The 27,903-nt window shown below is 36.7% G+C and overlaps 2 protein-coding genes across 3 annotated transcripts in view; one reads left to right on the top strand and one right to left on the bottom strand.

Moving 5' to 3' along the window:
* Positions 1–621: 621 nt before the first annotated feature.
* Positions 622–6,045, bottom strand: LOC123822872 (translation initiation factor IF-2-like). Its single transcript, XM_045845034.1, has 4 exons — positions 5,998–6,045; positions 5,306–5,861; positions 4,977–5,207; positions 622–3,541 (listed from the first exon to the last, which is right to left on the bottom strand). The coding sequence occupies exons 1-3, from the start codon at positions 6,043–6,045 to the stop codon at positions 5,110–5,112; spliced, it is 702 nt and encodes a 233-aa protein (XP_045700990.1). The 3' UTR covers positions 622–3,541; positions 4,977–5,109.
* The window catches only part of RB1CC1 (RB1 inducible coiled-coil 1), a 93,223-nt gene continuing 70,855 nt past the window's right edge, over positions 5,536–27,903 (top strand). For both annotated transcript variants that reach the window (XM_045845041.1, XM_045845040.1), the window contains exon 1: positions 5,536–5,898. The gene's annotated coding sequence lies outside the window, so the exon portion shown is untranslated. The remainder of the gene's footprint in view (positions 5,899–27,903) is intronic.

Raw genomic sequence — 27,903 nt, 5'->3', positions numbered from 1 at the left:
ATGACCATGCCACATTATGATTATCCATTGACCACTTGATGCACATTAGGATTGTTTCCACTTTAGCTGTTACAAATAATGCAGTATGAACATCTGTGTACAAGTTTTTGTAGAGACATGTTATTTCTCTAGGAGTATAATTGCTGGGCTATGTGATAACTCTGTTGAACCTTTCGAGGAAATGCCAATCTGCTTTCCAAGGTGGCTGCATCATTTTACAATCTCACCATCAATATATTAACAGTTCCAACTTCTTCACATCTTTATTACTGCCTTTTAAAATTAACAGAAACCAGACAGAGCTATTAAGACAGCTAAATAGGTTCATGTAAAACACATTTGTGGCATCTAAGACACACAAATGTTTTATGGGCTTCAGTTAGGTTATCCTTTTTTAAAATAAACATATCACAAACTTTACCATTGAGGGATATATTTTAAAAAGGGAGCTACTGATGAAAATACCAGAAACAAAGAATCTCCAGGTTTGGGAATTAAATCATTGAATCTAATGTCTTCCAAGTCATTAGAGGATGGTAAAATCAACTTAGTGGGTTGGGAAATTTACTAGCATTGGAAAACATAGACTATAAAACATCAGAGTACATGACAGGCAATAAGTACTTCTTGTCAAATTGTTTTATTGATACAGAGGCCCATACCAGGTCAGTGTTAAAATGTATTTTTTAATAATGTGGGTCACAGTCAAGGAAGCTCCTGAAGTCCAACTAGCACTTCATGTTTGAATCCAATCCATCGCTGCATCTGTAGGACTATCAGTTTCTGCTTTAAGACATTCCAGCTCTACTTTTGTACATTTAACTGAGAAGTTTTTCATCAAAATAATTAAAGACAACTTAAAAAATGTTTTGTCATTCCATTAGTTTAAATCTGTTGGGAAATTAAGCATGCTAGAAATATTTTCTTGTATGTGTTGCAGCATCAGAAATGGCATTACTCACAAGCTCATCACTGGCTTTGAAGGTAGTCATAAGTTAACTATCATTATCATTAGTAACATGTGTGAGCACCAACATACTGAGTAGAGTACCTTTAAATTCTGTAAACACTGCTGAAAACATTAACTTATAATCATAGTGGCAGAAGCCTTAATGTGTATGACCATATTTTACATCAAATTAGCTATGATCTTAAAAAAAAAGTCCAATGCTCTTAAAAAGGGGTTAACTTTAAAAATGAAAAATTGTGACTCATACTTTGAAAAGGCAAATTGTCAGTTGTGGTTGCTGGCTGTTTAAACATAATCTAAAAGAATATTAGGATAATGAGACTAGGTTGTTTCAGAGGTATGCAGAGATGGATGGATGGATATATATATATATATATATATATATATATCTATATATATATATACACACAGCATAAAATCCCAAGTCAGATAGTTAAGAAAACTATCATGTATACCATGATCTTTCCAATATCCTGATGTATAGTTGGCCCTACAATTCTTAGTTTCTCCTCTATAAATTCAACCAGTTTGCAACTATTATATTCTAAAAATGTTAGGTTGTTGTTGATGTGTACTATGTAGTTAGGTCTACAATGGTTGGGTCTGTACTGAACATGTACTTTTTCTTCATCACTTATTCCCTAAATAATGTAGTATAACAAACTCTTTACATAGTATTTACATTGTATTAGGTATTAAGTAATCTCAAGACAGTTTTAAAGTATGTATGGATGTGCATAGATTATATGCAAATATGCCATTTTATATAAGGGAGTTTAGCACTGCAGATGTTGGTGTCTGCAGAGAGGGGCAGGGTGTCCTGGAACCAATTACCCCAAGGATACCAAAAGAAGACTATCATATACACTTGTTATTATGATTTTTAGTGGTCCCTGTATGAGTTTTTGAGATATTTGAGGGCAGTAATTTCCCACAATAACTTACCTAGTAGACTCTCAATATTTGCAGAATTATATTGACCAGTTTATTGTTAACTCTGTGACAAGTTCTCTATAAAATTCTAAGAACTTAAAAATGGATCATTTATAGTTCCTAATCTAATGGGTTTCACAGACTTAAGAGGGGAGACAAAAATTTATGGTAGTGTAACATGGAGCAGAGGTAGTAAAAGGGTGAGTGATCACTATATTCTCTAGCAGCAAAAGTTGGCTGGTGTGCAAGATCAGTTTTAAGGGATGACTTTGAAAGGTGAACAAGAGGGGAAGGACACATTAATGGATGAGGAAACCCATATAAGGCAAATGTAAAGGGGAAAAGTGCTGAAAGATACAGGGGGTTGGCAAAAGTAGGTTTACAATTGTTTGTATGGGAAATAAGTAATGTATAATACAAGAGTAAACTTGTTTGTGTACTCACAACTGTAAATGTACTTTTGCCAACCCCTGTATAATTGCAGAGATGGATTGGTACATAATAAAGAGATTCATATGTAAGTTAATAAATTTAAATTATATCTAATATGCAAAATAAGACCAAGGAAGGTTGTCAGGCAGGGAAGAGACATAATCAGATTGGTTTTGGACGAAATAAATAATAGAGACTAGTTAGTGAGTTGTGCTATAAATTGAGGGTCTGAAAAAGGTGTAGGGCATTGTCAACAAATGTTTGTGTATACACTACCTACACAGATACTGGGAAAACAGTTCCTGTTTAAAAAGGACTTACATTTCAGGTTAGATAGATACTTAAAGATACAAGAATCTAGGAGAACTATGGATATGTTATGGAAGAATTCACTGAGAAAGTGACAGTGAGGTTGAGACCTGAAGGAAAAAGATTTTGATTGAAATGAATTTAAAGTAAATGCTTAGTGTGTTTAGCAGTAAACTCTGTATAATCCTTATATGTGCCTCCGAAAGAGAACTGTTTCCTTTTGCCCACACTATAAATCTATCAAAGAATCTAAATGTTTATTACAAAACAATATGATGAGGATAAGATTAGGTCTCACTTGTCTATTCTCCCATAGTACCTTATATTTGCATCATTTACACTGTGTTATAATTACTTGAGAATTTGGAAGAGGACTAAAGGAAAATTAAGAAAGAGACACTACAAAAAGAGATAAAAAGATTAATTTAAAATAGCAAACTCTTTACAAACGTTCAAAAGTCTCAGAATTTTCCATTTAACACAATAACTTGGAGGTCTCTAATGATGTGTAATTTTAGTGAGAAAAGCACAGTAAGTGAAAATGAGACTGCACTGAGGACTTCCTATCAAGAATCTTGGCTGAGAAGTAATGCTACATGAGGGTTTTTTGTTTACTCTTATTTTCAATATCCTTGTTTTGAAGGAAAACATCACTTGTTGACACATTATTATGGACACATGTGGTTTTAGTAACCTGTATTGGTACTTCCTCTAGCTTCCTGAATATATATTAAAAAATGTTCATGTTTTCACTTATCACTGGGAAATAACTTGAGATGCATATAAACTCTAAACATTTACACTCCGGAGAAGGTGTGAATTTGTAAGGTATGAACCAATCACTTCTGATCATTTCTTCCAGCCTCTAAGAGAGAAGATGAGGAATAATTTTCTTCCCTAAAGAAAGAAGCAGGAGAGACAAGTTACATTAAAAACATTTTGTTATATAATAATACATTATCACTGGCATATCCCAGAGATGCTTCTACATCCCAAGCTGTTTGTGTAATGAATGTCATTGACAACTAAGAGGACAGTCAAGCACCATTATTATTATTTTTAATGGGGGAAGCCATCATTTTTTCCTGAGGGGAAGGGAGGAAGAGAGGGAAAGAAACATTGATTGGTTGCCTTCCATAGTCAGTCCAACAGGACCAACCCCACAACCTAGGCATGAGCCCTGACCAGGAATCAAACCTGCGCTGTGACCTTTTGGTTTTCTGGGTGACACTCAACTAACCTAGCCACACTGGCCAGGGTGCACTAACATATCCTCTATAAACTAATATCACTGTATTTTGCTTACCAATTTTCTGGTCAAACCCTTTCTCACCACGTTATTTTCTGTGTGCTGATTACTATGTTATGCCTAACAAAATCAGTTCATACTTTTCCCCCAAAGCATAACATTTTAGTCTCTTTTTTAAAAAAAAAACCCTTTTTTTTAAAAGATTTATTTATTTATTTTAGAGAGGGAAGGGAAGGAGAAAGAGGGAGAGAGAGAAGCATCAATGTGCGGTTGCTGGGGGTCATGGCCTGCAACCCAGGCATGTACCCTGACTGGGAATCGAACCTGCCACACTTTGGTTCGCAGCCCGCACTCAATCCACTGAGCTACGCCAGCCAGGGCACATTTTAGTCCCTTAATCTTCACTTCTTTGCTGCATCTTGTTGGAATGGTCTAATAACATTGCAGCTTAAATAAATACTGAGGTAAAATGACTTACTGAAGACAAGATCTCTCTGGGATACACAGGAATGTAAAATTAAAAACAAAGTGGTAAAAACAATAAGCCCTTCTTACACATAACTTTCAGATACCAGGTCAGTATGATGAAAACCGAAAATCCTTAATGCTTACTAGTTAAATGTTTTTGTTTTTTTCTTTTTTAAATAATTTTCCATGATGACATGAAGAATTGCACAATTTACTTTCTAATATTATTTGTTCTTTTGGTGCATTTGAAAGAACACAACCCAAAAGCCCTCTGTTAACTTGGCGGTAACAACTCCAAGCTCTCCTCATACCAGACATTCCCTGGATATAACAAAAATTTAAAATATTACATAACTTTTATACGTGTAACTTCTGATCTTCAAATTTTAACACTTAAGCCTGTGGCTTCAAGTCATTGCCTGCGAATGCCTATCTTCTCAAAATCAGGGTTCCCCTGAAACTGTTTCCCATTTATTACAGTACTCTATGCTATCTCACTAGAGAACTCAGTATTTATAAAGCTGAAAACTATGGTCGTGGCGTCAAGCTTTCATTTTCATTCCAACTGACCAGGCCTTAAGTCTTATTTTCTTTCGGATGTTTTCTTTGCCTTACCTGGTCTGAGAAAAATTGTGCCGCCACATAGAACTCCCAGACATCTGTCAGCGCTGGCAGTCCTGGCGGTCTTGGTGGGAGCGGGTAGTGGCGGCAACAGTCAGCCCGGCAGGACAATACACCTCCTGGTACCTCATCCTCTTAACACATCTTGACCCCGTGTGCGGAATGCCCCCCGGGTCAGGAGGCGAGTATCTCCACCCTCAGCTTGACCAGCTCCTCCGCCACAGCCTGAGAGAGACGAACTCTTTTACCGGGAGCTAATCCAAAATTCGGCAGGGGTGACCTAGCTCAGGCCAACTCTCTGTAGCAAGGAAGGCCAAGCTAACCTTGTGGTACTAAGTGCCTGGACCGCGGATAGCACCGAAACAGGCCGTCCCAGCACCGTCTCCACGGATTGGGAGAGGATGACGTAGGCGCCGGCCGGAGGATAGCAACTGGAAGAGGGGTCGTCCCGGTTCCCGGCAGGCCGGCCACTTCCGGACCTGCGCGTCGCCTCCTTGCTGCTCCGGGACCGCCCCTCCTCCCCGCCCGCTGATTCCCAGCATGCTCCGCGGGGGAAGGGACGGAGTCGAAAACAACAAACCCTGCCGCGGCCGCGTCCGCGGCCCTGCCGAGCTTTCGGCGCTGCCTCAGGGTCCTCTCGTCGCCTCGGCCCCTCGGCTCTGACCGGCCGCGGCCCTCTGTCCTCCGGCCTCTGACCCAGAGCCGAGGGGCCTGACCGCGTCCCTTCTCCGCCCGGACCCCTCCCTCCCGCCCGGAGTTCGGGGCCGCGGTTGGCTCCCGGACACCGGTGATTGTGTCAGTGGCGGTGCCGGATGGAAGGTTGGTAGCCGCCGCCTCATCCTCGGTGGCGGCGGAAGATGGTGCGAGGGGCTGCCGGCTCTACTGTTGCCTCCGGCGGGGAAGGAGGTGCTGCCAGGTAGGTGCCGTTGCCGGTGTCCTCTTCCGTCCTCTGACTCCGCGACCGCTCAGCGAGCCCCGGCACAGTGGGCTTGGGGCACTGGGGTCCCGGCATTACTGGAGCGCCGCCCGCGCGCAGGTCTGTGAACCCGCGGGCCCAGCGCATCCGGTCCCTGCAGGTTTTGCCGTGCGGTCGCCTCCCTAACACTGCAGCCCCTGTGGAGACACACCGCTTCTATCGAAACCTCACTGGGCTGCGAGAGTTGTGAGGTGGGCTCGCCGGGTCCGGGCCTGCCAGCCGCTTCCTTTAAAGCAGCTCCCAGGATGCCTGCCTGTACGAGCCCCCGGCGACTTGCGGGAGTGGCCGAGCAGGAGAGACGCCTGAACTACCGAGGCGCGTCCTCACTCGTCACCACTGCTGGGCTCAGCCCTAATGGTGTCTTTGACTTGAGAAACCGGAGAATGGAGTTGGGCCGAGGCCTAACGAAGCGTACAGTAGGAGAAAAGGAGAGATGTCTTTGTCCCGACCCTGGAGTGCGAGGATCGGTGTAAAGTTACTCCTAGGAATGACTCAGCCTCCGCCCGCCCCAATGATAGATTTAGGATTGAGTGTGTATTCGGATTTCATAACTTCCTTAGTAAAAAACAGGAGAAATGGCAACTTCTCAAAATATCTTTACAGTCTCTAACATTGCCTGGTGGATGTGCTATGTTTATTGTTTATAGTTTCATAATCTCATTTTTTTCCCGTCCTGACTCTTTAAAGTGCGGTCATACCACAAAGTAATGTGGGCCTGAGTGCCAAGGAACACTAATGTGCTTACTGTTGATAACGAGTCACGTTACTACAAGACATTCAGCTACATAGGAATGTTCGCCTTAAGTCTACTATATATAGAACAGTGATTTGGCCCATATGAAAATATACTTGTGTCGTTAACCACTTTATTATTGCTAACCAGGTTTTTTTTTGTGTTGATGGTGCTTGTATGGTTTATCCGAAGGTATGGAAGGTTAGCAATTTAGGAGGAGACTTTTAATTGAAGAAGACAAATCAGGGTTTAATTGAGAATCTCAGTATTGTATTTCCATATTTGGTACAAAAAGAGCCCTTCCAATTTTGATATTACTATGAGAAGCAGAAGGCAGTTGAGGAAGGAAGGTGGTTGATGTTTTGGGGAGGAGTTTATAAGCAGACGATTGCTAAGGGTTTGAAGATATTTAGCTTTTAAAAAATAATTGTATTTAGTCTATTTTGAATCTTTTATGTTAAAGTTATTACTTATTGGCCTAGTTCTTTTATGTTATTACTGGGTGACAGGGAAGACAATGAAATGTACTACTCTTTGAGAAAATTTTTCTAGCCCTTGCTAACAGAGTTTAAAAAGCCTGGCAGATTGAATTTTAGTAAATCAAATTCATAAAGTCCAAAGGGCAGACACAAGACCTTTGTTCTTGAAAAGCCACACTTTTGAACTTGAATTGTTATTATGTAAGCTTGAGAAGAGCTTTTATTTGGCTTTTAATTTTGAGAATCTCATGCATTTAACAACGGTTTGAGCACCTGCTATATGCTTTATGTTGCAAATGTGTGTAATCTTTGAATGTTTTCAAAACAAGGATTGGCTAGTGAAATTTTCTCAATTGGGTAATTCTGTTCTTTAGCCCCAATTAAGCTTTTCTTGTGCACTACAGAAAGTACTGGTTCAAAAAACTCAAGTCAAAAATCTAGCAGTTCCTTTCCACACATTCATTCCTAGAATTATTTATATATCACAGACCATTGAACCAGTTACTGTGAGGAATGTAAGAACATGTGAAAGTATCCTTGCTTTATAAAAGAAAGAAAATTGGATTCCTGTATAGAAATAATTACAAGTGAGCATTATTGGAAATTTGAAGGAAATATACTGAAGGGATTTGAGCTTTTACAGAATGTACGAGGATATTTCTAGAAGAAGAAAATGCATGATAGGACATGAATAAGTCACTGCGCTTCTTTAAAAAAAACATCTGGCTATCAACAAGTTTTGACAGGGATTTATCATGTACCTATTATGTGCCAGGCATTGCTGTAGAAATGTAGGACAATGAACAAACCAAGCCAAATCCCTGTGCTCATTTATTCAAGAGAAATATGGGATAGCAGAAATAAGCTAGGGAGAAAAAAAAAAAGCAGAAAAGGGAGGGGATGAACTATCAGGACTAGGGGTTAAAACTTTAGAATCTAAAGTTTAGACAGTGGCCAGGGAAGGCCTCACTGGTAATTTTTGAATAAAGACCTGAGAGAAGTAAGGAAGCTAGATGTGTGACTGACCATCTGGGGAAAGGATATTCTTGGCAGAAGGTATAGTAAATGCAAAGTCTTTGAGATACTTGGCATGGACATGGAAAAGTGAAAAGGTTGCTGAGGGTGACCAGGTTACAAAGGAGGGGGATAGTAATAAGAGAATGTTGTGGTACGGGGCCGGGGGCTCTACAGATATTCGTGGTTTTGGGTCATAGCAAGCAAACTGATGTACTCTACTCTGCATGGGCAAAGGTATAGAGATTTGTTCCATTAAATCCAGGAAGGCTGGAAAGCAACTTGGAGCTAAATTCATTTTTTAAATGAAATGTTAATTAAGCCCCTGCAACACACAGTTTTAGCTCTAGCAAAATGAATAATGAACAAGAAGCACATACATGTCAACTTTGTATATAAGGTTGTAGGAAATTTTAAAGAAGATAAATTACAAATGCGGAGTACTTTTTGAGAAGCTAGGATAGATAATATAGAAGCAGATTATGGAATGTTAGGTTGATGATTTTGTACTTATGGTTACAGATAAAAGTATGTAAGTTTTAATGATCACATTTCTCTGATTCTTTCATTGTGGATCTAATAAATCTAATTTGCCTGGACCTCTGTTGTCCAGGGCCTGGAGAAGATGGCTTTTCTCCCACCTTTTGGTAAAGTTGAGGTTGTTTTAAGTAACATTTGCAAGTGTAGTACTTGACTGCCTGTAAGCACCCTTTCTCTCATTGGTTAGTTTCTGTTTTCACAGCTTTTTAGACAGTGCCTTGACTGAGGCTTGTACCATGATTTTGCTCTCTTTTGAACTCTTATCAGTTTGTAGATATTCCACACATCATAATTGGTCAGTAATTATCTAGAATAACTGTTAAAATATTAGTTAAATCACTACCACATTGTTAATGTTTCCAGTTTGCTGAGTGTTTGCATATAGTCTTGGCTTAAAAGAATGGAGCTAATTCAACATTTGCTGTGTAGGTAATTTTGGTTTCAGTTTTTTTTAACTTTTAGTATCTATTATAGAATGAAGCATAGGACAAGAGAATTTTTACTACGGATATAGTTGTGTGAGAATCAAGAATTTTTTAAAAATTCACATTTAAAGGAAGTATTACAACTTGATAATTGCTATCCCTTAACAGTTATACCATGCACTGCTCTGGGTGTCATACCCCGGCTGATGACAGTAATGCAGGAAAAATGGCTGTGGCATCCTTACTTGGTATACTTTGGAGGCAGGAGAGTTATTTTGTAGTAGATTTGGCTTAAATTCATTTTAATGGTTATTTTGAGTCTCTGTTAAGCAGAAGCTATCAAATGATATGACATGAAAAAAAATCAGTGCAATAAAGAGAATTTATAAAGAGAATTTAGTTGTTATGAATGAGACTAATTCAGAATGACAACATCTTAATGATATTTGGGACTTTTTAAAGACCATTTATTTACTAATATTTCCAAATTTAAATAATGTTTGTCAAGCATTTTAGATAATTTTACTTGGATGAGTAAAATTCAGATGAGGAGAAATGGGGAAGTTTTATTTGGTAGGACTTTGTAAAGTGAGAGTATAGGTTTTGTGTAGGGGAGTAGTTGGAGATACTTTCAGAAAGCTGAACTGGGGTTAATTTTGAAGTTCATGAATGTAGGAGTTAAAGTTATAATTGCCACCATTTTTAAAGCTTTTATTATATTACTTGCATTGTGAATGAGTCTGAAATATATCATTTCTGTTCTGCTCATCCACACTGTAAAAGGCAATATTTCACTTTATAGTTGGTGAATTGTTGTGTAAAGGTTATCTGAGCCTCAGTGGGAAGGATGAGATTCAAATACAGGTAAATCTTGCCCCAGAGTCTGCTGTTGTAATGTTAATCAGTTTCATGCCAGAGTTGGCAAATTTATATGCTTAAAGTGGCAAACAGATAATGAAATAAGGAAAATTATCTGGGTACTGAACTGAAGTCTTGAGAGGTAACTGCAGAGAAACAAACAACAGAGCATGGTGGGCCATTGGTTTGTGGCCTCCTATGGGCAACAGTGAGGCTCTAGGGAAAATACTTGAGGAGGAAGCAGTCTGATTACCATGGTTGTAACTGGTAGAAGTGTTCAGGAAACGTTGGAACAGGACAGAGACTTAAAGACAGTAAGAAGCATTTTCAGGCTCTAAAATAAGGGTTATGTCATTTGAAAATGAGGGGTTGGATTATAAAGGAAAAAATGATAGTATTTAAATAGAAATAACAAGCTTTGAGTAACGAGAATGACAGGTTTTGGTGATAAAATTAAGGAGTAGTTTTAAAGGAGAAGCAGTGAATTGAAATGTCGATATGTTGAGTTGAAGTTAATAGTATGATTTTTAACTGGAGACATTTAGATGAGTTAAGCACTAGTACTGAGTTTGGGACAGAGGTCTGGATTAGTTAATAATAACTGATGTTTGTATTGCACTTTAGTTTGCATAGTTCTTCCATATATGTGTACATGCTTCTTTCTCATAATAATCCTATGAGATAGGTAGTTTCCTTCCTTTTTGTAATCAAAATAATTTGTTGGATAAGGTCATTCAGGGTCAGTAGTAAGAACAGGACTTGAATTATGGGTTTTATAATCCCAAATTTCATGTTCTTTACACAGTTCTATTCTCTATTTTAGTTGTATATAAATATAACAATTTGGGAAGTAATATGAATGACTATCTAGGGAAGACATGTTGAATCAGGAGGTAGATCTGCCCTGGAACATCAGATTGGGGGCCAGGATGGGGACAGCAGTGGGGGTCACTGTCTTGTTTTCTTAATTGGATCAGCTCTCCTAGGGCAGCATGTTCAGATTCTTTATTTCTTTGTAATGCATAAAATATAGGGTTATTTCCTTTTTCAAAATGGAAATAAATATATCCATCCCCCTGACTGAAAATGTAATTTTTAAGACCAGACAGAGTGAAAGAAAGCTCCACATCCAGAGATAGCCATTAAAAAGATTGGTGTTAAACTGGCCAGGCTTATTTGATGCTTGTGTATACATGTGCATACCTGATCACTAGTTAGTAAAATAAAAATAAAATCCTCAAACAGAATCACATGGTATATTCAGTAACATTTTCTTACTGAGCACATTACTAATCAATATGTATAGATGTAGCAGACATTTTTAAATGTCTAAATAATGTCGCATATAGGTACATCATAATTTATTTGACCAACCCCTATTGATAGTTTTCTAATTTTTCATTGTTAAAGTCATAGTGTAATGAAAATCATTGAATATATACCTCTGTACCTGTGTCTATTACCTGCTTCTAATTGATACACATCTATAGGCAGAATTGCTAGTGTGCATATTTTCAATTTTGGTATATATTGCCAGATTAAATCTCCTTAAAAGTTGTACCAGTATACAGTTTTGTCAAAACTGTGCCAGTGTGCTGTTTTTTTGTCAACACTTTGCAATCCAAGAGGTAAAAAATGATATTTCAGATAGACTTTATTTTTCTGCATGATATGGATAGCCGCTTGTCATAATACTATTGCTTGAACAATTTATCTTTTCCCCCATTTGAAATTTTATTATTGTGTATCTGTGTGCATATAAAGATATGTTTTGATTTGTTCTGTTCCATGTTATCTGTCTGTGAATAGGCCAGAGCCCCAGTTTTAATTACTGCTATAGTATGTTTAACATGTTTTGGTAAATATTCTTTTCTATAGTTTCTCTGAGTAGGTAGTTAATAGTTATTGTCTCTATGAGTAGAAACTAAAGACAGTGTGTGGGCAAAGAGCCACATGGTAATTTTAACATCTTTTTGTCAGTTGAGTTACTAACCTATTACTTTTAATTTAGAATTGGATTGTGTTAACTTTTGTAATAGTACTGTTAATGTATGAAACGTCCAAACCCTGTAGAGAATTTTTATGGGTTTCTTTGAGCCAAACTGACAACAATTGTCAGGAAGCAAAATTTCAGTGGACTGAGAAAATGCTCCAGAGAATGGCAGTTTTGCAGTTTATTTCATGTTAAAATTAGAGGAGGAGGCAGGTGCAAGGAGGGTTACATGGAATTCATTGGTGGTAGATTGGAGGCGGGAGAATGAAAAGTAGCACTGGCTAGAGAGTAAAATGAAGAGACAAGTACTTCTTTTACATTGGTGGGTATAAGATAGTTAACAATTACAGCACAGAAATGATAATTTGGGTAACTAGATAATGAAGAGGTTCTGTGGTTTCCCTGCTTTGGTGGGAGATTGTGCCCTTTGGGGTCTGGAAAAAAAAAGGATTACTCTGACAGTCCCAAGATATGTTACCTTAGATGCAAAAAGACAATTGACAGTCTCAGTTAAGGTCAAGATTGACCTTCATCAAGGAAGATACTGCCTAGGACATGATTACTGTCATGACTCCCTTTTAGTTAGGAAGTTGTAATTTCAGATCATTCTATGTGGTTACTTTAGGCCTCTGAATTTGTAAGGCCTACAGGCCTCTCCTAAGTTTGTGAGGTTTAATATGTGGCCTCTTACTTGTCCACACTATATATAATTCCATTTGTAGAAATTAAGAAACGTTTATATATAAAATGAACATTTTTGTAAAGTAATACTGTGTTATATACCAGGCTTTTATTTTATATGTCACATAAGGATAACTTATTCAACAACAGTTGATGTCTATGCTTGTTCTTTACAATTGCGTGTAATAACTTTAGTTCTAGGTCATTTAGATTCAACCCACCTATGAAATTTAATAGATATTTTATGAGATAAGGGAAAATGTTATACAATAAGCAGTCCTAACTTTTAAAAGTTAATAAAAGGATTGGCTCTTTCTGATGATTTCTAAAGCAAGTGAGTGCTTTACTATACTTATCCCCTTAAGTTTTAGTAAATATGATCAAAGAAGATAAATCATAGGTTCTACCTGGAACTCAGTTTTACGTATTCTTTTTTTTTTGTTGAATGGTACGTATTTTATGTGAAAGTATCATTCTTCACATCCTGCACATTTCTTCACAATATTACTTTTGCATACCTCTCTGTAATATGTATTATATTGGAATGTTCATTTATGTGATTAAGCTCCTTGAAGGCAGATAGAATATACTTTTTATTTTTTTAATCTTTGATGACTGGCACATGAAATAAGTTAGAACTGGGTTTAATTTATAATCTGACTATATAGCATTTTATAGAAGCTTTGGAGAATCAGCCAGTGCTCCCATTTGAATTTTCAGATGAGGAAATGTATTCAGAGAAATTAAGTACCTGGCTGTCAGGGTCACAGAAGTTAAAGGTGGACTGAAATTTAGATTTTTTTGCTTTTTTTTTTAATTCTAAGTATTTTTTGTTTTATTTCAGGCTGCATAAATATGTGCTTAGTTGCTAATACCACTCTCTTTGCTTAATGTTTTAACAGTTTCATACAAGAGTAGAGAATTCAGCTATGTTGGACCATCATATTTTGATAACATAATAGAAATATGTAAATAAGCTATACATTCTCATAAATAGAGACAGTATTCCTGTGGATTCTAGTGGAACATTTTTTCTTTTCTGATTTTAGTTTTGGTTCTTGTTCTATTCCTTACCATGGTCTTGGCCTCATTTATTGATTGTCCAATGTTTAGGTAGTATATTAGGTATTGTGGTGGTTTGAAGAGAGGTGTAAGGCATGGCCAAGTTTTCTTTAGCCATTTACAATACAGTTAGGTGAATGCCAGGCATTTGGCACATGGGGAGAAAATATAGGAAGCCATTGATAAATGTTTCAATTGCAAACTCTATCATTTGATTATGTGAAATTTGAAGTGTGGGTCTTAGTAGGGAAGATCTTTGACAGCCAATAGATTGGTGACTTTAGGGACCAGAATGGTTGTGAAATCTTGGTTACAAAATGAAGGCAATGAAATGACAAGAGTAAAGGCACAGAAAAACTAAGGCTAATTCTCCTCTTGGGAGATCAGTTTATCATGTTATCAGGCATAGAAGGCCAATACTGGATTATTAGTCCAAGGAATTCAGACAATTGAGTGGATATTACAAAGCATTTATAATCTGAGGAGAAATAAAATGAAACAAAAATGTCTAAGATTTTTTAGTTGGTGGTGTCTTCCAAGATGAATTTGAGATGAAGTCTACAGGCAGGAGGATCTCAGTTTATTGTCAGAGCTCAGGTATGCAGTAGAAAGCACTGAATTAGATAGCTTTAATGGGAATTAGTGGAAGAGAGAGTCACATAGTTAGTGACTGTTAGAACTGGGGTGAGGGAGTACTTATTCACATGCCATATTGGGTTGGCTAAAAACTTCGTTTTGTTTTTTTCATAAAGTGATAGACACATTTTTCATTTTCACCAATGACTGTGTGTATTTTGAGTATGTTGGGTGCCTCTCTTATGGTACAGTGTTGATTGTTCTCAATTAATGTTTCGATTTGATCACTATCAACTGGTCTACTTGACCACAGAGCATCATCCAGTGAGAAACCTCCAGGACAAAACTTCACAAACCACTTTTGACACATTGAACAGTCACAGCACCTTCTCCAAACACTGCACAAATCTTTTTTTTTTTGCATTTTCAGTTATGTTTTTACCTTTCTTGACATAATAAAGTGTACTATGCCAAAAATGTTGTGTATTTTCTTCCATCTTCAATATTACAATGGCTACACAAAAATTCACCAATTTTGATGTTTTTTTAATGTATGTTGGTTTGTCAGCTGTCACGATACAGTTTAACAAAATTGTTTAGAATGAAATTAAAGACAAATAAGCACTACTAGAGCCATCTTACATAAAACAACAACAACAACAACAAACAACAAATTAACTTTTGGCCAAACCAATATTTAACCAAGTTGATTACCATTGGTAAAACCAAAGAGGTCAGTAGGAGACATACAGTTTGAACAGGAGGATATGTTTAAGGTGGAGATCATGGTGGTGGTTGTGGTGGTGGTGGTGGTGATTATAATGATGATGATTTTAATTAAAGAAACTTTGAATACATTAGCTAATAAAGAGACTACAACTACTTGTACATGATCTCCCTGGGTTACTATTTGAACTCTGCTTTGTCACTATTTACTGCTAGTGGTATCCTAAGAGTACTTTTGCTTGTAAAAGGCTATTCACTCAATGCTTGCTCTTGAGCAGCTTGTGTTAAGTCACAGTTACTTCCTGTCACTAGGTAACATTTTGGAGTATTTACTTCACATGAAGGTAGGCATTGTGCTAAGTTAGTCCTTTGGCATGGATTATTTACTTCTTTTCCACAAAAGCCATACAAAGCAGATAGTAGCATTTGCATTTTACAGAATCAGAAATGGAAATTTAGACAGATGTGTACTGATAAGAATTTTTTTATTTGATAGTAAAGCCATGTGGCTCATGGATTGGCTAGGAAAGATGTAATTCAATAAAATTTTACAACTTTGACAGATTACTGAGAGAGCATTTCATTAATTTCAAAAATCATTTTATTATTTATTTATTTTTAGAGAGGGGGAAGGGAGGGAGGGAAACACCAATCTTGAGAGAGAAACATCAGTTGGTTGCATCTCATACATGCCCCAACTGGGGACCGAACTCGCAACCCAAGCATGTGCCCTGACCTGGTATTGAGCCAGCAACCTTTCACTTTGGGGGGACAATGCCCAACCAATTGAGCTGTGTTAATTAACATTTAATTAATTTTATAAACCATATTTTTCAGTTAGAATCTGACACCAGAGCTTACACAAAGATTCCTGTTTTCATTTTCTCTTGTGTCCAATCTGTGAAATATGAAAAAAACATAGAAATAAAATCTTTCCCATGCCAAACAAACATATTTCTGTTAAACTATGACATGACTGCCTAAAAATTAGTAATCCAGTGTTGAAATAACAGCTTAGGAAAGAAGCAGACTTAAAAAAAAAAAGAGACTAGTTGTGTAGGAGATAACGTATGGGAGAGAAAACTTGATCACGCAGCTTTATTAATTTCATTTCACGCAGCTTTGATCTGGGGTAGAGTGCATATTTCTCTACCCCAAGAAAACTTGATCACGCAGCTTTATTAATTTCATTTCACCCATTTGATCTGGGGTAGAGTGCATATTTCAGGAGAGAGAGTAGTGGAACTCCATTCGCATTTACATCTGGCTTTTTGCTGTTTACACTTTGTTACCCATATTACATGGTGTAGCCTTTTAAGACAGAGATTCAATTTTGTCTGTATCCCTAAATAGATGGCTTGAGAGCCTTATACTTAAATTTACCTCCTAGAATCTTGAGTACAAAGTCACTTGGGGTGATATACAGGTCAACTTTCCTGTCAATGGAGTGACAATTCAGGGGAACTTTTAACTTAAAAGTAAATTTCACTTTACATATCTATGATTATTTTTGCTGAAAAATTAAAGCTGAGTGTAGTTTAAGGATAAGAAAACCTTGAATTTTTTTTTATACTTTGTATTGATTGTGTTGGTGCAAAATGGAAATTTGATCTGTATGTTTCTGTATATATATTTGTACTTACAGTGCATTGTGATTTTAATTGTACTTGCAATTGTTACTGTTTCTTTTATTTCATAAAGTGTAATATTTATGCCTTGTCATGGATAAAGTAGTCACAAAGTCCCTATGTGTTAGGCATTATTTGTGTATTCTGCTCATGTTCTTGGGTCAGTTGCAAATACTATTTGCTGAGAGCTGGTATGATAGGCTTTGTTCAGATTTATTTAACAGCATTTGAGCATTCTCTGAGAAAGTAAAGAAAATTTCTTAGCTCTGTCTTAACCACAGTGAAAGAGTGTTTTTAGAAAGTGTTTCAACAACTTATATCCATCAACATGAGAAAAGACGATCAGTAAATGTGAGAGAAATTAAATTTTTGCCCAATATGAATGGCGGGAGGGTAGGATGTGTAATTTATACTGTGCATATTGTCCTTGTATACACATTGCTAATAGTTAGGTTTCAGAGTAGACATAGTTCTGTATGGAAGTCTTTTCTAGAATAAACTTGCTTTTATGAAATTACTAATATTGCTAAAAAATAATAACAAAACAAATAGGTTATTGATCAAAGTTTCTAGCTCTATCATTTTACTTCTGATGAGGAATCTCTGGAATTGTTCCTTAAGTTTTTGGTTTTGGATTTTTATATTTACTTATGGAATTAAAAACAAAAAATAAGCAATAGAATAATGAGCCATATGTAACCATCATTTTGTGTTTAATAATTATCATCTCATGACCTGTCTTGTTTCAGTTATATCCACCTTCCACTTCTCACTGCTTTAGTCCTGTATATTGAAGAACATATATGCCCACAATGACCCTGCAAGGAAGATATCTCTACTACTTTGGTTTTTCAGTTGTTTGATTACAGTTGATAGTCAATATTTTTATTAGTTTCAGGTCTATAGCATACCGGTTAGACATTTATACAATTTACTAAGTGATTCTCCCCAGTAGGTTAGTACCCATGTGGCACCATTCGTGGCTATACAGTTTTATTTACTGTATTCCCTATACTGTACTTTACATACTTGTCATAACTACCAATTTGTACTTCTTAATTTGTGTCCCTTTTTTACCCAACTCTCCAATCTCCCTGCCATCTGGCAACCATCAGTTTGTTCTGTGTATCTGTCAGTCTGCTTCTGTTTTGTTTATGTTATTCTTTAGATTCCATATATAAGTGAAATCATATTGTATTTGTCTTTCTGACTTATTTCATTTAGCATAGTACCCTTTAAGTTCTTCCATGTTGTTACAAATGTTAAGATTTCATTTTTTATGGTCAAATAATAATTCTATTATATATATGAATCATATCTTCTTTACATGTCTATTGATGGGCCTTATCTCTACTTTTTAGATGAGAAAATTGAATCTTAGAGAGTATGTTACTTTTCTCAAGTCATTTAGCTTATAAATGGCAAAATAGGAATTTATACCAGTTCTGTTAAGATCTTCTTTTATAAAAATCAGTTGTTTTTCCTTCACTTTATTTCAGCTTATAACCAGCAAGGTGGTATATTCTGGCAGCAGCTAATTGTTTTACTAGATTATTTTTACTGTTTTGGTATTTTTTCCCTGCATTCTAGTTACATATTTGTAATCATATTGTGTGTACTGTTTTTACTTAACATGGTAAATAAACCTTACTGAAAATTATTCTATATTCTGTCTTGCCATATGAATGGATGAATGACTAGCCAAGTAATTGAGCAAGTAGTAAAGGATATTGTTGTGTACTTTAAGTACATTTAAATTATTTCCTTAAGGTGAAGCATGTTTATAAAACTTTTGCTTACCTACCCCATGCACACCAGTTGCTTTCTGGGAAGTATAGTAGATTCTCACCTATATTATATGAATATTGGATGTGATTATTAACATCACAGTAAAATTTTTTGTGATATCTTATTATGATAATTTGCAAACATATGAAAGTAGTAGTAAATCTAATCTATCCATCCTGTGTGTTTAATAGTTACCAGTATTTTTTTTATCTTATCTATCTTCCTGCCCAGCTAAACCTTCCTCCCCTTCTTTCTTCATGTTTTGCTGTATTGTTTTAAAATATGTCAAATATGATTTTACACATTAATTTTCAGAATTCATTATTTTGTAATTAAAGTGCCATTGTTATGTAATAAAAAGGAATAGTAATTCTTCAGTAAATCTAATATCTATTTCATATTTAGATTTCCACACACATTTCAGAAATGTCTTTGTATAGAAGTTGGTTTGATTCAGAAATCAAACAGGTCCACACATTATATTTGGTTATTACTGCTTCTTACGTCTCCTTTAATAGATAGAATTCTTCCTCTCTTTTATTTCCGAAGTCATTTATTAAAGAAACTAGGTAGTTCTGTAGAATGCTCATTTCTGAATTTATCTGATTTTGTTTTCTTATATTGTTTGTTTTTTTCTTTATGGCCTATATTACTTATATATTGGTAACTGTAGGTAGATGTAGATTTAGGTTCAATTTTTTTGTGAGGGAGTGGGCAAGAATAGTCTATACATGGACTGCACTTTTAGTTGAAACAGATACTTTTGACAATAACAGAGTGGCAAACTATCAATATATTCATGTTTGTTAGCCTTATCTGTGAAATTTCTTCAAATTACTTCACATCTGTTGATGTCTAGATCCAATATTTCATTGCACAGTGGTCATCTATATTTTTGTCTATAGTTCTAGCTGGAGTTTTTTTATTAAAAAGGATATTCCTTCATCAGATATCAGTACAGTTCATATAAGAAAGAAAGGATAAGTGCTTAATTGTGTTTTTTAAAAAGATTTTATTTATTTATTTTTAGAAAGAAAAAGGGAGAGAAAGATCAGTGTGTGGTTGCCTCTTGCACAGCCCCTACTGGGGACCTGGCCCGCAACCCAGGCATGTGCCCTGACTAGGAGTTGAACCAGCGACCTTTTGTTTCACAGGCTGGCACTCAACCACTGTGCCACTCTGGCCAGGGCAGTGCTTAATTGTTTTTGTTTTTAGATTTTACAATAGATTGCTGCCCTAGCTCCCCCAAGAGGGTTCCCCTCTTTTTGTAACATTATGAGCATACTGATTTTATGGATTTTATACTGTTTAATTATTTGTAACCATTCTTTTAATGCCCAAGCTGTCCCATGTTAGTCCCTTCAAGTTGATTTCTTTGCCCCTTTGACATGGTCTCATTAATCCTGATATCTTTTTTCCTTTATGGTACATTAAGATGTTCCAGGCTTATGTGACTGGTACATTTTCTACTTTAGACCTTTGGAATCAGCCACTTCTCCAAAGGTTCCTTTTAGAAACCACATGAGTATGCTGTGATTTTAGTCAACTCTAGAGTTAGTGGAACAGTCCCCACAGGACTGCTCTCACTTTGAATATCAGCCACCAATTTGGTGGTACCTGGGGCTGACCTCACTTCAGATTACACGACCACAAATTTGGAGGTTAAAACCACCTTCATGTTTGAGAATTTACTAGAATAGCTCAAAAAACTTAGAAAAGTGCTATACATAGGATTGCAACTTTATGATAGCAAAAGGATATAAATTAAAATTAAAAGTAGTCAAAAGGGAAGATATGTGTAGAGTGGCGTTTGGAAAGATTCCAAATGCTTAAAGTATTACCTCCTGTTGGCCAGGTAGTGTGACAGTACATTGAGTATTGCTATCTAAGGCAGCTTACCTGAGTCTTTAGGATCCAGAGATTTTATTGGGGCTCCATCCTTGTAGCTCACCTTTATAGTCTCTAGCTGTTCTTAGAGGTCGACTTAATGTCTTTAGTCTCCATTTCCTCTGGAGATCAGAATCAATACTATGTCTTGTCCCAAGCTCCCACTATAAATCACATTGTTACAGCCCTCAGACAAAGACACTCCTATCAGGTAGGACATTCCAGATGCCTAAAGTTACCGCCCATATCCAAGTGCAAAGGCCAGATGTCTTTCTGGGTAAGGTGAATTCTTTATTGCACAGGTTTCTATAGGCACTTTTCTAGGAGTGTCACTGCTTCTTTTCCAGTGGGGCTATGGAATATATATTTTATAGAAAGAGAAAAATTCCTTGTTCATATGGATATCTCTAAAATATATATTTTAAACTCTTTTTAAAAGATTTTATTTACTTTTAGAGAGAGGGAAAGGGAGGGAGCAACATCAATGTGTCAGAGATACATTGATCAGTTGCCTCTCACATGTCTCAACTGGGGACCTTGCCCACAATCCAGACATATGTCCTGACTGGGAACTGAACTGGTGACCTTTTGGTTCACAGGCCAGTGCTCAATCCACTGAACCACACCTGTCAGGGCTAATATATATATATATATATATATTTTTTTTTTAAAAGATTTTATTTATTTTTAGAGAGGGAAGGGAGGGAGGGGGAGAGAGAGAGAGGGAGAGGGAGAGGGAGAGAAACAACAATGTGCGGTTGCTGGGGGTCATGGCCTGCAACCCAAGCATGTGCCCTGACTGGGATTCGAACCTGTGACACTTTGGTTCGCAGCCCGTGCTCAGTCCACCGAGCTACGCCAGCCAGGGCTTAAAATATATTTTTTAAAATTTATGTGTTTTACCTCTTTTCTCTTTAGGTTGAAAATCTTGGAATCTTAGGTTAACATCTTGCCTGATGAACAGGTGAAAAATAATGTCTTTTTTTAGGTTTGTTTTCTTTGATTCCTAAAAGGTTTCACGTTTGTTAACCATTTGAATTACTTACTCATCCACTTATCCATTGTGAATCTTTGTGATTTATTTATTTATGCCTATTCATAAGAACTCACTTTTTCAAAAAGGCCAGTAACCCTTCCTTAATCACTGCTGTAGCACTGTCCCCACTTACTAGTTCAGGAGAGGAAGTAAAGTCACATCTTTTGATGTTAAAATTAAATGATGGGGCAGGTGATAGAAAGACTCATTCATTTTTGATTTGTCTGCTCTTTCCTTTTTTCCATAAGTCAGAGAACTATTTTTGTGTTCCTTCCAGAGAGTCTTGTTTGTTAGAAAGTTGGGAAATTGGACCTGTCTCCTGGAGGGCTTCCTGTCTGCTGTTGTTGCTGTTCTTTCTTTTTATAGTATTCCTGTTACAAAGAACCTGTGTTCACCAAGGGGCTTCAATCCTTGATTACTAAATGCCTGGTGGTAACTGAGGTATGTACAGTTCTTACTAAATTGGCAGTGGTTGCTCATCTTTAGAGTAGCACCTGGCAAACATTCTTTGTAGAGAACTAGATAGCTAAGTATTTAGGCATGGCTGGTTAAAACCAAGGCTATGTAGGTACTTTGAAAACTTTTGCCTTGCACGATCCCATTTGTCTGGAATGGGCCATCCAGAGTGGTGGGCATGCTTTGTGCTCACTTGCCATCAGCTTGATGACAACTGAACCCAGAGGAAACAGCTGAGAGGTGTGTGCCTGGCAGCCTGTGGGTGGAGGCCAATGCAGTAAGTTTTACTTCCTGCTCAGCTACTCCCAGATTCTGAGTTGCCCTTCTCTTCTTCCCAAACCACTGGTAGGAGGCCAGGTGACCTGCTGATCTCTTACTCCAGGGCTGAGATTCTGTTCCTTGCTACCAACAGTAGCAGCAGAGTCCCTGATGTGTAGGTACCTTTCATTGTGTATTCTGAGTAGAGAAAAGCAACCCTGGAGTGGGTGGGCCTCTGTGATACCAACACTTTTGTCTTTTGGGACAGTCCCCACAGAGACAGTAGGCTTCAGAGTTAAGGAGGCTTTATCAGTATTTCACACTCAGGCACAGTCTTATTAGCTACCATAGGTAACATTTCTTTAGCTGTGAAGTTTCCAGAGAACCCTGTAGTGCAAAGATGACTCAGGGTATGGAAGAATTTCCAGCCTTTGTAATGTGTCAGAAATCATTTATGGATGTTCTTCTAGACCTCAGTTTATGCCAGGTTTTGGATGGTGACTTTCCCTTCATTTGAAAAACTTGCTATGGAAGGTGGCAAAATGGTGGCAACTTAGGAGGAGGCTTAACTTGTCCCCTCTCCCCGGCCCATGAGTAAACTCAAATACTCAACATACACGTATATAGAGTACAGTTACTCCTGCAAGACAGCTGAGGGCTGAATGAACAGCATCTGAAAAATAAACAAGAAAGAGATCAAACAGAAAGCTGGAAAGCTGAGGGGTCCCCTCTGAGAGGTGTGGGAAGACTCTGGGCTGGAGGAATCAGTGAGTGCCATTGTTTACGAGACCCTCCACTTCCATATGGTGGGTGGGAGCTCTGTTCAGGCCAGTGCCCCAAGTGTCCTAAATGGCTGCTGGGCTCCACCTGGCTTATCAAAACTACTTGGTACTTAAAACCTTAAACAGAGGTCCTACAAAAGTGCACTTATGTATAACAAGCAAGCCTGTATAGAGAAGTCTGGAGAGGTAAGGGAATTCCCTGGGAACTGCCAGAATTCTCTAGGGTGGAAGGTGCTGTTGACCATTTTTATTTATATCCCTCTCCATCTCCATGGTGATGTTCTGTCCAGGTGCTTTTGTCTGCGAAGTTGCTGCAGCTCATTCCTAGGCATGTTGCCCAAGTCCATTTTGACCCCATCAAAGGGAGCTGGTAGGATCAATAGGGTATTACTACATATACATGGCCTCCCTACCTGGATCCACTCTGCTTTGGTAGGGCCTTAGGCACCTGCTTGGTTCCTACTGGCCTGTCAGAACCACCTGGCACACACAACCTATACAGAGGTTGCTTCTACATAAGAATACATTTCAAGTCTGGGAGAGAAAGCTATTTTGTCTAATTCATATAACAAACATAGTCAAACAGAATAAAAAGACAGAAGACTATCTCTCAAATGAAAGAACAAGAAAAATCTGCACCCTGACTCATGTGGCTTAGTTGATTGAGTGCTGGCCTGTGAACCAAATGGTTGCCAGTTTGATTACCAGTCAGGGCACATGCCTGGGTTTTGGGCCAGGTCCCCAGTTGGGGGCGCATGAGAGGCAACCACACATTGCAGTTTCTTTCCCTCTTTCTCCCTTCCCTCTCTTCTCTCTGAAATACATAAATAAAATCTTTAAAAAAAAAATCTGAAGAAATCCCTAAGGAAGTAAGTAGTTTGCCAGATTAAGAATTCAACAGAGTGGTCATAAAGATGCTCACCACACTTGAGAATGGAATGGAGGAACTTTGAGAATACTTCAACAGACAATTAGAAAGTATAATAAAGAACCAAGCACACCTAAAGAATACAGTAATTGGGCTGAAAAACACATTAGAAGGAATCAACGTCAAATTGGCTAATTCAGAAGAATGGATCAGTGACCTGGAAGACAGACTAGTGGAAATCAATAAAAATAGCAAAAAGAATTCTTGAAAAGTGAGAGTTTAAGGGACATCTGGGATAATGTCAAGTGCTGAAACATTCAGTGTAGAAGTCCCAGAAGAAGAAGGAAGGGAAGAGAGGAACAGAAGCTTTATTAAAGAAATAATGGCCAGAAAGTTTCTTAACCTAGGAAAGGAAACAGACATACAGGTCCCAGAATCATGGAGAATTCCAAACAGGAGGAACCCAAATAGACCCACACCTTGACATATTGTATTTAACATGACAGTGGTTAAAGCTAAAGAGATTATCTTGAAAGAAGCAAGGGAAAAACAATGAATTACTTGCAAAGAAAACCCCATAAGACAATCATTTGATTTCTCAGAAGGGAGTGGCAAGACGTGTTTAAAGTGCTGAAAGAAAGGAACTTCCAATTTAGAATAATCCAGTAAGATTATCATTCACAATTGAAGGAGATGTAAAGAATTTCCTGGGGTGGGGTGGGAGAGACATTCATCATTAAACCAGTTTTATAAGAAATGTTAAAGGGTCTTCTTTAAGCAGAAAAGGAAAGGCCATAACCAGAATAAAAATATGAGAAAGGAAAATGTCTCATAGGTAAAACCAAATATTTAATGAACACAAGGAATCAGAAATTTAAGAATCTACTACAAGGGTCAGAAAAAAAAAAGAAACAAACCCCGTAGTAAATGTCATCCCAAACTACAATAAGCATTTAGGAGATATACAACACAAGAAGATCTAAAACGTGACAACAACATAAAATGTGGAGGAAGGAATCGAAATGTAGATCTTATGGAACATATTCAACCTTAAATGCCTTCAGCTTATTTAAATTGACTGCTGTAGATATAAAATAATAGGCATAAACCTCAAGTTAACCACAAAACAAAAAGCTACAAAAGATACACAAAGAATAAAGAGAAAGTGGCCCAAACAAAACAATAAAGAAAACTAGCAAACCAAAAGCAACAGATTGAGAAGGAGAAAGGAACAGAGAACTATAAAAACAATGAAAAAACAGTGGACAAAATGGCAGTACATATATATAGTTGCTTTAAATGTAAATGGATCAGGTACTCCAATAAAAAGACAAGATAGCAAATGGATTTTAAAAAAAAACATTCATCTATAGGCACCTTGCAAGAGACAACACTTCAAGTAAAAAGATGGAAAGTAGAGAGATAGAAAAAGGTATTCTAGGTAAATAGAAATGAAAAGAAAACTGGGGTAGTGATACTTACGCCAGACAAATGGACTTTAAAACAAAATACATGTAAAGTGTAAACAAAAAAAAGATATTAAATCATTATAAATGAGTCAATTCTAGAAGAGGTTAACAATTGTAAATATGCACAAAATATCTACGTAAATATCTATGTCCTTTATGTTGGACATAAAGGTGCTCCTAATGAACATAAAGGGAAATCCAAAGTAATATATTAATAGTAGGGAATTGTAATACCCTTCTCAAATCAATGGATAGATCATTTCAATAGAACCTTAATACAGAAATGATGGCCTTAAAAGTCACATTAAACCAGACTAATTTAATAGAAATTTATAGAACATTTATTTCTTCCCGAAACTGCAGAAAACACTTCTTTTTTTTAGGTGCACAGGAAACAGTTTTCAGGATAGATCACATATTAGATCACAAGACAAGCCTCAATAAATTCTGAAATAGTGAAAACATGTCAAGCATCTTTTCCAACACTGGCGTGAAATAGAAATCAACTGCAAAAAAACATACATGGAGACTAAACAAACTATCTTGGAATGAATCAAAATGAAAACACAGCTTTTCAAAATGTATGGGATGCAGCAAAAGCAGTTTGAGATTATAGCTAGCTATACAGGCCTACCTCAAGAAACAAGAAAAATCCTAAATAAAAAAAATCTCCACCTAAAGGAACTAGGGAAAATAAAACAAACAGAAAGAAAAATAGTTAAGAATGGAAATAAGTGGAATAGGAATCAAAGAAAACAGTAGAAAAGATGAATATGACTGAGAGCTAATTCTTTGAAAAAATAAACAAAATGGACAGACCATTAGCCAAACTCATTAAGAAATAGAAGGCCCATATAAATAATTGACAATGGAAATCATAACTAACACATCACAGAAATGCAAAATATCATAAAAGAATACTAAGAACAATTTTATGCCAACAAACTCAGCAATCTGGAAGAAAAGGATACATTTCTAGAAGTATATCCCTGTCCATGACTGAATCAGGAAGAAATAGGATCTCTAAACAAAGCAGTTACTAGTGATGATTGGAGCACTGCTTAAAAAACCAAATACTCGGGACCAGATGGTTTCACAGGTGAATTCTACCAAGCATTCAAAGAAGAGCTAATATCTGCCCTTTTAAAACTATTTCAAAACAATTGAAGAGAAAGGAACACTTCCAAACTCATTCTACAAAGCTAGCACTACCCTGATACTAAAGCCAGACACAGATAATTACAAAACAAAAGTAAGTTACAGACCAATATCCCGATAAACATGAAGCAGCAGTTCTCAACAAAATACTAGAAAACTATATTCAGTAGAACCTAAAAGGATTATATACCCTATCCAAGTGGGATTCATTCAGGGAATGCAAGGATGGTTCACCATCTGCAATTAATCCACATGATGCATCACATTAACAAAATGAAGGATAAAAACTACAGATCATAGATCATCTCAAAAGATACAGAAAAAGCATTTGACAAAATTCAGTATGCTTTTATGATAAAAACCCAACAAAGTGGGTATAGGAGGAACATAGCTCAGCATAATAAAAGCTACATACGACAAATCCACAGCTAATGTCACTCAGTGGTGATGAGCTGAAAGCTTTTCTGATACAATCAGAAACAAGACAAGGATTCCCATTATCACTTTTATTCAACATATTGGTAGTCCTAGTCACTGCAGTGAAACAAGAAAGGAAATAAAAGTCATCCACATCAGAAAAGAAATAAAAACTGCCAGTATTTGCAGATGACATGGTGTACTATAGATAGGAAACTCTAAGGATTTCATAAAAAAATTAGAATTAATCAGTAAATTGATAAAATTACAGGATACAGAATCAACATTTAGAAATCTATTGAGTTTCTATATGCCAGTTATCGAACACATTGGGAGGAGAAATTAAGAGTCCCATTTATAATTGCTTCAAAAAGCATAAAATACCTAGGAATAAATGTAACCAAAGACGCGAAAGACCTCTACTCTGAAAACTATAGGACATTGAAGAACACAAATAAATGAAAGCATATACCTTGCTAATGGATTGGAAGGATTAATATTAAAATGTTCAACTACCTAAAGCAATGAAGAGATTCAGTGCATTGACTATTAAAATACCAAAGGCATGTTTCTCAGAATTAGAACAACTAGTCCTGAAATTTATATGGAACCACAAAAATCCCTGAATAACCAAAGAAATTTTGAGAAAAGACAAAGTGGGAGGTATTAAGCTTTCTGATATCAGAGTCCTATACTATAAAGCTACAATAATTGTAACACTGTAGTACTGGTAGAAAAACAGAACTGTTGATCAACAGAATAGAATAAAAAGCCCAGAAAGAAGTTATATGGTAAATTACCCTATGACAAAGGAGTCCAGTATATACAATATGGTAAGGATAGTCTCTCTTCAGTAAGTTTCTCAGTCACTGAGAAAACTGAACTGATACATGCAAAAAAAAAAAAAAAGAGAAAGAAAAGAAAGGAATTGGATCACTCTCTAAATACCATATACAAAAATAAATTTAAATAGATTAAAAATAAACTCAGTTGGATAAAAGACTTAAACATAAAACCGGAAACCATAAAACTCCCAGGATAGAACATAGGAAACTCTTTGACATTGCTTTTAGCTATATCTTTTTAGCTACATCTTTTCTGGCAAGGAAAA

The sequence above is a fragment of the Phyllostomus hastatus genome, unplaced genomic scaffold, assembly GCF_019186645.2.
Source record: "Phyllostomus hastatus isolate PE091 unplaced genomic scaffold, TTU_PhHast_1.1 phas_contig_449, whole genome shotgun sequence".
In the NCBI taxonomy this organism is placed as follows: Eukaryota; Metazoa; Chordata; class Mammalia; order Chiroptera; family Phyllostomidae; genus Phyllostomus; species Phyllostomus hastatus.
The sequence above is the reverse complement of the archived record's forward strand: the minus strand, read 5'-3'. Positions and strand labels throughout refer to the sequence as shown.